The sequence below is a fragment of the Buteo buteo genome, chromosome 13 (genome assembly GCF_964188355.1).
Source record: "Buteo buteo chromosome 13, bButBut1.hap1.1, whole genome shotgun sequence".
Classification (NCBI taxonomy): Eukaryota; Metazoa; Chordata; class Aves; order Accipitriformes; family Accipitridae; genus Buteo; species Buteo buteo.
Genome location: NC_134183.1, coordinates 30119876 through 30132341, shown reverse-complemented (window position 1 = coordinate 30132341; position 12466 = coordinate 30119876). Strand labels below are relative to the sequence as shown.

Genomic DNA, 12466 nt, shown 5'->3' with positions numbered 1-12466 from the left:
TTCTTGGTATTTTAGCTAAAATTTTAATCTGTTTTAAGCTATATTCCTGATGTTTGCCTTGTTGTGCAGCCTGGGCAAACTAAGTTTTTGTTACTCTCTTTCTTCTTCGCAACTTAAGAAATGAAAGTAGTGCTTCTATTACACCAGAGAATAATTGTCACATAATAAATCTATATACCTATCTATAAAACCCATCCAAGCCAAAATCCCCAAATAATTTTGTATTTTCTTTCCTGAGATTTCACTCAGATTTTAATAAATTAATTATAATTCAGTGGTGAATTTCTACAAAACATTTGAGATTAAAATTGTGATACTTTAAGTAGTCAAAAGAAAAAATACAAAGTATTTGTCAAATTACTAAAGCAGTTAATTTTTGAAGCCTTTTAAAAAGGAACAGAACTTTGTAATGTGATTGTAGAATGTATCTTATGCAACTCTTTTTGAGGTATGTAATCTTCCTGAGGTACGGTCTCTTCTTAAAAACAAAAGCATACATGTTCGCTTGAGTCCTGAAATGAGGCATCTAGGAAAACTGATCTGGAAGTATTACTACTACTGTAATTTCACACCTGCTATTGCAAAAATAACTATCTCTGTTTACAAAAACAGCTCAAGTTATTTATGGATCAGAGTGACTTAGTATTTTTCAGTTATGTTTTGCATGTTTATAGTTTTCTAATAACCTTACTTGTGTTCCATCAGTTCTTTTAAATAAAAATTACAATATGAAGATTAAATATTTAGAGTTGTCAACTGTATTGCTTGCCCTTAGTGCCCTGCAGTCTCTGAGCGTTGTTTATCTTCAGTTCCTGTTTTGTTCTGAGGTTGTTGCTGACTAGCAGCTGACTAATAACTAAGACTCCTTTGTGGATTAAAGACAGAAATCCAATTTAGAGATTGTATAAATACTTGTTTTCCTGGTGTCAGAGATGTACTATTAAGACAGCCATTCAAATTTGAGATGGAGTAGTGTTATACATATTTTTTCCTGGTAGTAGTACTTACTAGAGTTCGTGGTGGTACACTTGAAGCTTTGTTTTGGGGAGGGTGTGTGTATTTACATACAATACATGGACATATGTGCAATAATCAGATTCCATATTCAAAACTCATTTGACAACCTCCTCTGTTTCTTTAAAGTCTATTTAATAAATAGGTCTAATAAAGCTAATAGAACATAGTTATTTAAAATACTTAGCAGAGCTGTTAATTGATGCCTAAATTGCCCCCCCCTTTTTTTTTCTTTCCACCCCTAGACTTGTCCTCTGCCTTTTTCAGTCATGGTCATAAGTATTACTAACAGTTGTTTCCTTGTAGTTAATTACTTGGTATTTCTCTTGCTTTTCTTTGCTTAAAAGCTTCTTCAGTTTTAAAGGTTATTCTTCTTTTCCATTTTTATTATAAATGTTCTGTTTTCTTTGTAACTCTTTCCTTCTGCTTTACTGATGGAAATCCCAGTAACAGTAATGTTTTCTTAAAACTCTTCAACTCCAGGGTTCTGACATCGAGACAGTGACTTCAGAAAATGGAAGCACAAATGATAACCATGAATTTGTTTCAGAAGAATATGTTTCTTTGCAAGAAGAGGAGCAACCAATTGATTTGCAAGGTAAGATATTAAAAGAGGAGCAGTTCAATAAAATAGGTAAGTATCTGTTGTAGCGTTGGCACAAAATTAGTATTTTTAATAGAGTTTGTATACTTTGTAGGCCTCTGTCAAAGTACTTGCTTCATCAGTGTTATGGAAAATAATCAGTCATAACTTTATAAAAGCAATTTTTATTGAAATAGATGAAATGAGTAGAATGTCTTTCATTTTGTCAGTACTTTTGATGCATTACAGAATAGTATGCACTGGTGTTGCTGGAAGATAGTTCATAGAAGTACTATTGATAAAACAAATATTCCTTAATAATGTCATTGATCAAATAAGAGTAATTTGGAAGGAACCATCAATGCTATTACACCTAAAAAATAACATTGTGGCACTGTGTTAGCATTTCTTGAGTTGGAAATGAAGTCTGGTGCATATTAATATAATGAAAATTCACTCATTTTAATTACTAAATTTAATGCTCAATTTATTAATATTGGTATGAGAACACAGATGTGACAGGTTCAGTGTGCAGTTGACTAAATTTGAGCTCGGCCATGTTTCCAAATTCATAACATCTCCTCGTTGAAACAGGACAAGACAATCAAACTCCAATGACTACCTGGAAAATATTTTAATTATCCTAGCATACAAACGTACTGTATCAACTTAAAATACAGTGTTGGTTTTTATCTAATTGTGCTTTTCATTTATAGGTTACTTGCATTATGATCAATGTGAGGATTTGAATTTAAGTATTCTCCAAAACATTGTATTACATAATGACAAATGGGATTCTGATAGTTGTTAGAGGAATATTAAAATGAGATTTAGTTTATTTTTAGAAAACCTTCCCTGATATGAGTACACAATAGAAATGTCACAATTATACATATTTTAATATTATATGGGAGTGGGCATAATTTGTGGTTGCTGGTTTTAATCCCATGTTTGGTTTTTTCCTCTTTTTATTTATATAGCTCAGTGCAACAATGATGGAGAAATACCACTGGTAGATAATACCCTCTCTGCTTTTGAGGAAACTCAGGCAGTTCCAGAGGTAAATTATATTACGTTATTCAGAAGCTTCTGTAAGCCACATCAGACAATACCAAGCAATGTTTTGAAGGCATTAAAATAAAGATACTGATTTTTCTTTTTTTTAAAGCATTAAGAATTCTTGCTATTTTTTAAATTACTTTATATTTTATGTATCTGAATATTTTTTTACATTGTCCATTTCCCTAGGGAGAGAAAGAAAAAATCCCTGATGATGGGTCCTGTATTGGAACTATTAGCGATGATTCTGACATTGTTACAATTGAAGCTCCAAAACCAGAAGAAACTCAAAGTCAGGAGGAAGCTCCACCTGATGGTGAAGAAGCTCAAAGTTCAGAGGATTTTAATATGGGTTCCTCCTCTAGCAGTCAATATGCATTTTCCCATCTAGAGACTGGTAAGAGAAATAAATTACTAAGCAACTGTGTGCAAAAATGTCACCAGGAAAAAAAATAAAAAACATTTGCTTAGGGAACCTTCTTTGTGTGGAGAGGGGAAAAAAAGTCTTGTTTAAGTATTTGCAGTCTCTAGGACAACTCTAGTTGCCCTAACTCTAAAACTTTGTCCAAATCTGCAATCTTCTTGTTTGAAAGTGTTCTCTCCCATTAAGTGTTCACTATTTTAAATAGAAAGTATATTTCTAGAATATTTTGGAGAATTAAAATATCTTTTAGTTCATAGAATAATTGTAGAGTTTCTCTTGGCAATTTTTTTGACTTTTATAGAGTTGGCATAAGCGACTAGCAACTGGGAGAGAATTGATTTTGGGGTCATGATGACTAGTAGCAGCTCACCTTCATAGCTACATAGAATATACGTATTTTTTTAAGATACTTCCAGTACTTGGCAGAAATATACAATGCATGATATTCAGGAGGAAGGATATGAGTATTTGGCCAATTAAAAACAACCAACCACAACCCAACAAACCCAATCAAAAAAACTTACTGTTCTGTTACTCTTCTTTAGTTCTCTAGTCTTCCTTTTTAATTCTATTTGGCTGCTTATTTGTAAACTTTTCTGTTCTCTTTATTCTTTATAACACTCTTATATTACTGATTTTGACGTTTCAAAGTAAGTTTATTACAAGAGCAGGATTTTTCTTAAAATACTGTTTTATCTTAGAAGTAGAATAAAACATCGTTAAACGTTCATGTATCTGTATAGTATCCACTGGAATCAGAAAATGACAGCTTAGCATCTAATGACCAGTGATGATTCATAACAAAGCTGTTGCCTTCTTTAAGTCTTCTGGATGACTTGACTTAATTTTTAATTTAAATTTAGTTGACTTTCTTTTTTCTTTTAGGGTTGAGTTCTAAAAATGCTTTTTTTTTTTCCTCCCCATGTTTTTGTACACAAAAGTCAGTTGGCTGGAGAAGCTGAGGAAGATTCCTGATTGTGTAAGGGGATGGGGAAATGAGGTGAAAGAGCATGTGTCTCGCAGTCTTCCTTTCCAAGGTGGTGTGATTAAATTTGATCAGCTTGTGTAAAGCTGATTGCTTATGGCTTGCATGGAGTGTTCTTAAAATTATCAGTAGCAATCTGACTTCGTCTTGTAGTAGTGATATTCCAAACAGATGATGAAAGCCAGTCCTCAATGAAGAATTTGGCTAAGCTGTCAGTGTTTTATTTGCTTTTTTGAAAAATGTTAAACTTACATGTAAATTTGGAATGGGCATCAGTAAGCTTTGTAATACATTTTAATAAGTCTGCTTTGACAGTTTAAATGAATGGGTTCCAAATCTATGTATGACTGGCAAAAAGAATTTCTTCCTTCTAACTTAAGCTGATTTCAGCGTGGTCTTTAGTGCTGTGCATCTGATTGACCAAGTATCATAGAAAATGTCTGGAGTACTTTTGCATTTATTTTAAATGCCAAAGTTTTAGCAGTCAAAATTTTCATGCCACTTTTTGGCAATGGAAATCTTTGCCATCTGCCCGCTTCTTGTTGAGTTTTCTGTTGTATTGGAAAAGGATGAGCTTCAGATTTTCCTAATGTAGGCACTAAAACATTCTACAAGGATTTTCTGCCACTTTTACTTGCAAACCAATTCCTGTTTAGGCTGTCTTCACCATGCAAACAGAAATGTTTTAATATTGCTTCATGAATGAAGTTAACTAGCAGAAACACTCATATACTGAAACAAACTGCATCTAGGCTTGAGTTGTGTCTGTGCAGAAACGTCAAAGAAAATCATGTTCTTAACTGACATTGTTACTTCATGTGGTTTCTAGTGTAGATCTGACACTTCAAAATCATAGCAGAAGCTAGAATTTTGGACTGCTATTGTGGTCACACTTTGTTTCATTTTATACTCCTTTTCATCCTGTGAATATTAGAGTAGAGCTTTGTACTGAATTCTTACAGCAGCTGTAAGGCAGTGTCATTCTTGCCTGAAAGTGTAATGAATGCTGTTGACAACTTGCCAGTAAGTGCTTATGAATGGCTCTAAGTGTCTTACAGCTTTCTCTCTTTGCTTTCCAATTGTCTATTTTTTTTCCCTTTCCTATTCTTTGTCGTCCAGTGTATATCAATGAATCTCCCATTTGGCTAGGAGCAGCTTGTTCCTTAACCACTTTTGTATTCCATGTGTAAGCTTCTTCGGTTGTTGAAAAAACCCTAAAAAACCCAAATAAGCAATAACAACACCCGTCCTATGAAGTATGTCCTGTATCATCCTTTATAATGTCTGATGTCTGCATTCTACTAAAAATACCTCTCTCCGGACTAATTTCTGAATGCTTGTCTTTATTGTCCAGGATTGGGGAAGTATGCATCTGCTTAAATGACTGATTCTAAAATAGTGTCCTTTTCTGCCAAGCTATATAAATTCATTAAGAAGCTGCATGTCAAGTAGCTGTTTAAGTGATTTGTCTTTATTGCAAAGTCTGCTTGGTCAGTCTGGTTTGACTAATGGACTAAAATGGATTTTTTTAGTAGGAGGGGAAGTTATCTTTCATTATCTGACATGTTGCTTGTCCACAGAGTCAGAAATTAGACATGTATTCCAGATACTAATTGGTAATCTTTTCTGGGGTTGATGCAATCACTTCTATTAAGTTGGAATTTATTTTAAGTGAAGAATCTTAATTGGTAATGCTTTTTATAGCTAACGGCTAGCACTGCTTGGTATTCTTGTCTATTCAGTGATGTGTGCGTGGCTTTGCCCAAACAAATGATTTTCAGTTGTGAAATGTTCAAGGACCGTAACTCTGTATTTATATGTTTACATTTGAGTGGTGATCTCTGATATAAGAATAAACAACTATATTTCTAGAAGGGGCATTAGCATTATGTAATTGCGGGCATCAAATTTAGTGTCTGAGCAGGAGCACTTTGTCATGTGCTGGAGGCTTCACTGATCACATTGAATCTATTTGAGGCATGTGAATTAGGTACATGAACATAGGTATTTGAAAGCTTCTTTTTCACCCTGCTGCTGCTTCCCCTTGATATTTGCCTTACACTTGAAAATGATGCTTTCAAAGGAGGGAGATTAAATAATCATTACTTATATACTGGGTTATATAAATTTATTTGCAGTACATGCAGCAAGCATTTGTGCCACTAATAGCAACAAGCAATTACAGCTTTGTTGTTATTTTCCCAGCTAGAATATATGGCTTCTGGGCCATAGGAACATGAACATACAAATGGTATCATAAATACTATTTTACAAAAATGCTATTAAAGATATTTTTTATGGTTAGAATTTGTTCTTATCTCAAATCTTGGCTGATTCAATCTTCCAAAACATCAGTCAGGTATAGAAGCGTTTTGGATTCAGAGTGCTAGGGAGGGACAAACACAAAAGCACCCAAGTGGTTCTTTTCCTGTGCAGTAGTGGTTGAAAATGGCTTTTTTGAAAGGTGGGTAAAGATGTTAATAGATAGTATATGGTAGATATTAAAAGTAAACAAAATTACATATTTAAATAAATTTGCAATGCAAAGCTTTGAATATTTATAACAAATACATTAATGGACCTTTAATGGAATTTTTCTGCAGCTGCTTGTAGATCACAGAATGAAGTTTTTTGAGAGAATATAGTAAAACCATGTCTGTCTTAGGAAGCTTTCTTTTAGCAAGCCTTTATGTTGCTCTTTTATTAGTTCAGTCTGTTAAGAGAAGGAAAACTGAATTCTTAACCTTTCTACTTCACAAGGATTTACAGAGGCAGTACATGTAGATGCTTTAAGAGGCAGGATTGTCTGAACAAAACACTTTCTAATGAGTGAATGATAAGTGCTGTACAGTTTTTTTGCTGGTGATTTCTTGATCTCTATCTTTTCCTTTTAAAAAAATTTTTTTTTAACTTTGGAGATCAAGCATTCCTTGCATAATATCCAGCATAAACTATCTCACTGAGAATTTTTATTTTGTTTTATTAATGTTCTCCAAGATTTATGCAAAATATATTTGGCATTTATATGATGGATTTTGGTACTCAAACTGATTTTCAAAACAACAATTAATGCATTTTAAAGACTGTTCTGTGTTGGGTTTCAGTTTTTTCATCTCAGGCTAGCAATGATGAATCAAGTAGTGATGAAACTAGCAATCAGTCCAGTCCCACAGTACGAAAACGTCGGGCTAAGAAGAGACTGATCTCCAGCTCTGAGACTGAGGGTGGGTCACCTGCTGAACCAGAGTCTGAACCTCCCAGAGAAGAGCAGCACAAACGCCAGTTCAGTAGTGGCCTTAACAGATGCATTGTACTAGCTTTGGTGATTGCAATCAGTATGGGCTTTGGACACTTCTATGGTGAGTTTATAGAAAACAAAATACATAGAATCAACATCTTACATAACAAATACCATTTTATGTGAGACTGTTTGTTTGTTTGTTTGTTTTTCTTGTTCTCTGCTAGCAATCTAAACCTAAAAATGAGAAAAAACAACTGCTAATGTATGGATAATATAGGGAGGCCCTTCAGTGGTGCAATTTAATATACACTACTTTAAAATTAAAGTAAATAAAAAGAAATTAATTTTTGGTTGCCCTTCTAGATAGAATTTCTTGTTGTTCTCATAATGCAGTGTGTACCTTTCTTTTTTCACATCTTTTCTTTTGAAATAAATTTGTGGTAGTGCTTACCATTTCTAACAGCATTCAGAGAGTTATTTCAAGCTTTTGTTCCATATGTGCTCCAAATGTAGGAGCAAGGCATACAGGAGTTCATAGTATCAATGTTTTTCTCTCTTTGGTAGAGAAAAATATGCTGTAGTTGTCCTTGCAATTCCAGAGTGGCTTAGGGAATCCAGGATAGCAGCGATTTTCCTGTGTTCGGTGTGTTGCCTAAAGTTAAGCATTACACGGTTTGTTACTACATTTAACAAAACAGTAGAACGGATTCCAGATCTAAATCTATGTAGTGCAATCCTGACCTTCTAAGATACATGTGTTATGATAAAAATGATAGAGGGCATTTGTTTTTAATAGTAATTTTTCCTGAGTGGTTTTAGTTTTTTATGAAAATATGCCTTCATAAGAAGACTTGCGATTCAATTTGACACTGGGAATATGATTCTAATTGAATTTGATTTTGACTAATTGTTAGGGGTTTAAATTTGACATTTATTTTGAGACTTATACTAATTTTCACTTGACCCTGATTACTTTTTTTTTGTTCTTAGGTAAACCTGAAGGTAAGAGTCATGAGTGATGTATTGTGGATGCTATGCTTGCATTCAGATTTACTTTTAAAATTGTGTGTGTGTATGTGTACACACACATCCATATATGTATGCATACTTACATTTAAAAAAAAAAAGAAGTCGTAAGAATTATTAGTGTATGCGGTATTATAGAAATGACTAATCCAGTTATGTAAAATACTTTCTATTTAGCAGCTGCAGGTAGTAGTAGCTGGTGTAAAAACTGATTGATGTATATTGGCATATTAGAACCAGAGGAGCACAATGACTAGACCAAACTTTGATAGTGCTTTGTGGTGGTAACTTGAGGTTTCAATTCTGTTAATCATTTTACAATGTTTAAATTCGGGTTAATGATAAATACTATTCTTTTAAAGAACTTTGTGATCTATGGATGAGAAATACATTTTGGAAATGTAGTCAGGGTCCTATCTTTATTAAGGGATTCACTTTGACTTGTTCATTCATTGAGTCTGTACTTCTAAATAAAAATGCTCATCACTGATGGCAGTGATGACAGCACTCTCGGCAGAAAGAAGGCAAGTCTATGTGGCTTTAGTTTTTGTTTCTTCAAGTGAAAGTTCTTCATGGTTATGTGATAACTAGAAAGGAAATCAAACTGCTTTCCATCTTCCTGTTGTTTGTTTGTTTGTTTTTTTTAAACACCAACTTGCAAAGAGAAATCCATCTCCCTAGAGGACTACTTTGCATTTTTGTAATTCAGCTTGGAATGATTGTTTTCCACAGCAGTTTTTTAATGCTAGGCTAATTGCTAATTGTTGTGTAAGAGGATTGGAAAGGGTTAATTTTTCTGAAATTACTTTTTTTTTTCTTGTGGTTTTTTTTTTTTTTGGATTAGTATCAGGGAAGTGTTTTCTCTTTAGCTAGAGCTCCAGGACCCCTTTAAGACTTCTAAAGATGTAGAAAGCAACTATGATTAAGTTTTAATCAATAACTGTATCCTAATCAGCATTAAACTTAGTTACTGGCTTTATGATGCTCTAGGAAGGAGATGTGAAGGAGGAGGGCAAGCTTTCCAGGAAAAGAGTTAACTGGAAAAGCTAAGTTAGGAAGCCCTTGACAGAAGAATATCTCTTTATGGACATTCAGATACTTAATTTTTTTCTTTAACCAGAATCTGCAGAAGGGAATATTACTGTAATGCTAGGGATTTGGATAGATTACTTAAAGATTCTGAAGCATAAGGTGACTTAGAGTACCAGCTGGAAACGTAAACCAATTACTGAGGAGTGGTACCTTGTTATGTGCATTTTCAGTGTCTTTGATACCCTTTCTGTGTTGCTAAATGTCATTTTTGCTTACTGTATCTAAATTATGATTCGATAAGCACAGAAACAGCATTTTAAGTGTTTCTGTAATTCAGGTTCCTCTTAACATGAACCATTTACACTAAATGATGATTTCAGATGCAGTCTTTAGATTCTTAGGATCAATGGACTTCTTCAAAAGTATCTATAAAACATAAATATGAAAAACAAATTTACTGTCAGTATACTTAAATTCACTTATGCAAGGATCTGTGCTTCCAATAAATGTTTACTAGGACTCTGCAAATGTAAAATCATTGCTGTAAAAACATTGCTTTCCCTTGGCTGAATTGAACTACTGAGGTTCAACTTGGTTTAATAGAGCACTGTTTTTAAGTTCATACTTGACAATACATTAAATAGAAATTAAGAGAGTGCAAAAAATTCCTCAGTGTAATAGCATTTATAGAATTTTGTCTGTTTAATAATACATCCCCCTGCCTTTAAATACAGAAATAGAACTCTGCATATGCTGCATTGGTTTTGAAAAAAATGCCTAAAACATGCTATTGCCATCTGCTGTAGAGTCAATTAAAGAGACTCTTAAAAGCAAAGAAATAAAACCTGCATCAGTGTTAGGATTTACAGAACATGTGTATAGGTAGGGAGGTACCAGTGAAGAGGTTTTATTTGATGGAAAAAATTGGTGGCTAGTACAACAAAGATATTTTTTCAGAAAAATCTCAGCCTTTATCTGACAATTGAAAGATAGGATATTTGCTTACTCTTTAGCCTTCACTCATGGATAAGAATGACAAGATAGGGCCTGCAAATACTTCTTGTGAGCAGTGTGTAATAACTGTGTTTCTGCATGACAGTTTAAATACTGTGCTAATATCCTCTTATTGATGTAACTTTATTTAGCAGTAAAAGTTGTAGTTCTGAAATGGATAATGCATGCACTAATGGTCTCCCTTTTATCCTGGTTGGCTTGCATGTTACTAAAAAAAAAATGACAAAGAAGTCACATATATCCTTTCCTGCATAACTTTTGTTGTTTTTTATCTAACTTACTTCTATGTAGTGTTCCAAAATTCCTTCATTTGTTATCAAATAAGAGACAGTGTAACAGCGAATTTTTGGGTCCATTTGAGAAATTGTTTATTGTTGGAATAAACAGAATCAGTATGTACCACTCTGGTGTTACAATCTTTATTTTGTTACAGCTAAACAGTTACTAGTAAGTACTGGGCAGAAATTGCAAGGTAAGAATGCTGTTGAATTTGCAGAGAAAATTAAGATGATGCTTAGGTTTGGCTGTTCTTCTAACTATTTAATGTAAGTCAGACTATCAAAACAAAGTTTTGGTTTTTTTAATCTTTGTAGGTACAGTACAGATCCAGAAACGTCAGCAGCTGGTGACAAAGACACGTGAATTAAAAGATATGAAAGGTGACCTTTACCAGTGCCAACAAGAGCAAGGAGATAAATTGCATCATAAAGTGGGGGTAGGTATGAGTTTAGCTGGAAGTCATTGGGTTATTCTGTCGTTATATGTGTAGTTTACACAAAGTGAAATTAATTTATCACACAAATCCATCACATTTTTTTTCTTTAGTAAGTTCTTTGAGAACATCATTTTTCTTTCCCCTGAATTGTTGACAAAGATTTTGTATTTTGATGAAATTTGTTATTGGAATGTATTTAAACATACTGGTTTTTAGGTATGTTGTCTAGGAGTTATCTGGACACAGACTGTCTCTTTCCTTATGACATAATGCCAGGTTGTCATTAATCATAGAATGGTTTGGGTTAGAAGGGACCTTAAAGATCATCTAGTTCCAATGCCCCTGCCATGGGCAGGGACACCTTCCACTAGACCAGGTTGCTCAAAGCCCCATCCAGTCTGGCCTTGAACACTTCCAGGGATGGGGCATTCAAAGCCTCTCTGGGCAACCTGTTCCAGTGTCTCACTGCCCTCACAGTAAAGAATTTTTTTCCTAATATCTAATCTAAATCTACCCTTTTCCAATGTAAAACCGCTACCCCTTGTCCTATCACTACACTCTCAGTTAAAGAGTCCCTCCCCATCTTTCCTGTAGGCCTCCTTTAAGTACTGGAAGGCTGCTATAAGGTCTCCCTGGAGCCTTTTCTTTTCCAGACTGACCAACCCCAACTCTCTCAGCCTATCCCCATAGGAGAGGTGCTCCAGCCCTCTGATCATCTTCATGGCCCTTCTCTGGACTTGCTCCAACAGGTCCATATCTTTCTTATGGGGGCCCCAGAGTTGAACACAAGTAATGAAGACAGCTGAAGTAGAACATGCTGGTAAAAACCTATTATAGGTTGAACCTAAAGGTTTTGTTCATTTGCTTTCTAAATTGTAAGTGGTTATTAATTTTTTAAATACTTAACCTGTATTTCTAGTTTTTTACTGTTAGATCATTCAGAGAGATTAGGGAGTGCTTTGTGTGTGTGTAAGTTTTTTTTGTTTTTTTTTTTGTTACCAATAACAGCATATATACATAATTCAATACCTTTAGTTCTAGAGTTTGTCAAGGATGCCAAGAGACTGGGGAGATCCTTTTGTGTTAGGATATAGTTACATGAACACATGGTTTCAGCAACAAATTTGGTTCAAAATCAGTTCCTGAATTTCTGTCCCAACTGTTGACTGCCCCTGCTTCTGCTAATGTATTTGGTTTTGTAATCTGTAAACCCAGTTTGCTGAACATAAATCAACAGCAAACCCAGACATTTTCATTTCTTTTAAGATGTTAGAATTCATGTACCCAGTTTACTATCCTTCAGCTAGTTAAACCAATACAAGCAAGGGGTGATGACCTCTGGTTGGAAGGGGGAGCCTCTCACATGGTCTTTG

General features: G+C 34.2%; 1 protein-coding gene across 9 annotated transcripts in view; it reads left to right on the top strand.

Moving 5' to 3' along the window:
* CCPG1 (cell cycle progression 1) overlaps positions 1 to 12466 on the top strand; it is a 33416-nt gene that overhangs the window by 11221 nt on the left and 9729 nt on the right. For 6 of the 9 annotated variants that reach the window (XM_075045311.1, XM_075045310.1, XM_075045312.1 and 3 more), the window contains 7 exons: positions 1498 to 1612; positions 2578 to 2657; positions 2846 to 3053; positions 4022 to 4117; positions 7170 to 7424; positions 8297 to 8308; positions 10972 to 11093. In XM_075045311.1, coding sequence (XP_074901412.1) covers positions 1498 to 1612; positions 2578 to 2657; positions 2846 to 3053; positions 4022 to 4117; positions 7170 to 7424; positions 8297 to 8308; positions 10972 to 11093 — 888 coding nt within the window. The remainder of the gene's footprint in view (positions 1 to 1497; positions 1613 to 2577; positions 2658 to 2845; positions 3054 to 4021; positions 4118 to 7169; positions 7425 to 8296; positions 8309 to 10971; positions 11094 to 12466) is intronic. The other 3 variants (XM_075045314.1, XM_075045307.1, XM_075045315.1) reach the window with 3 other exon arrangements.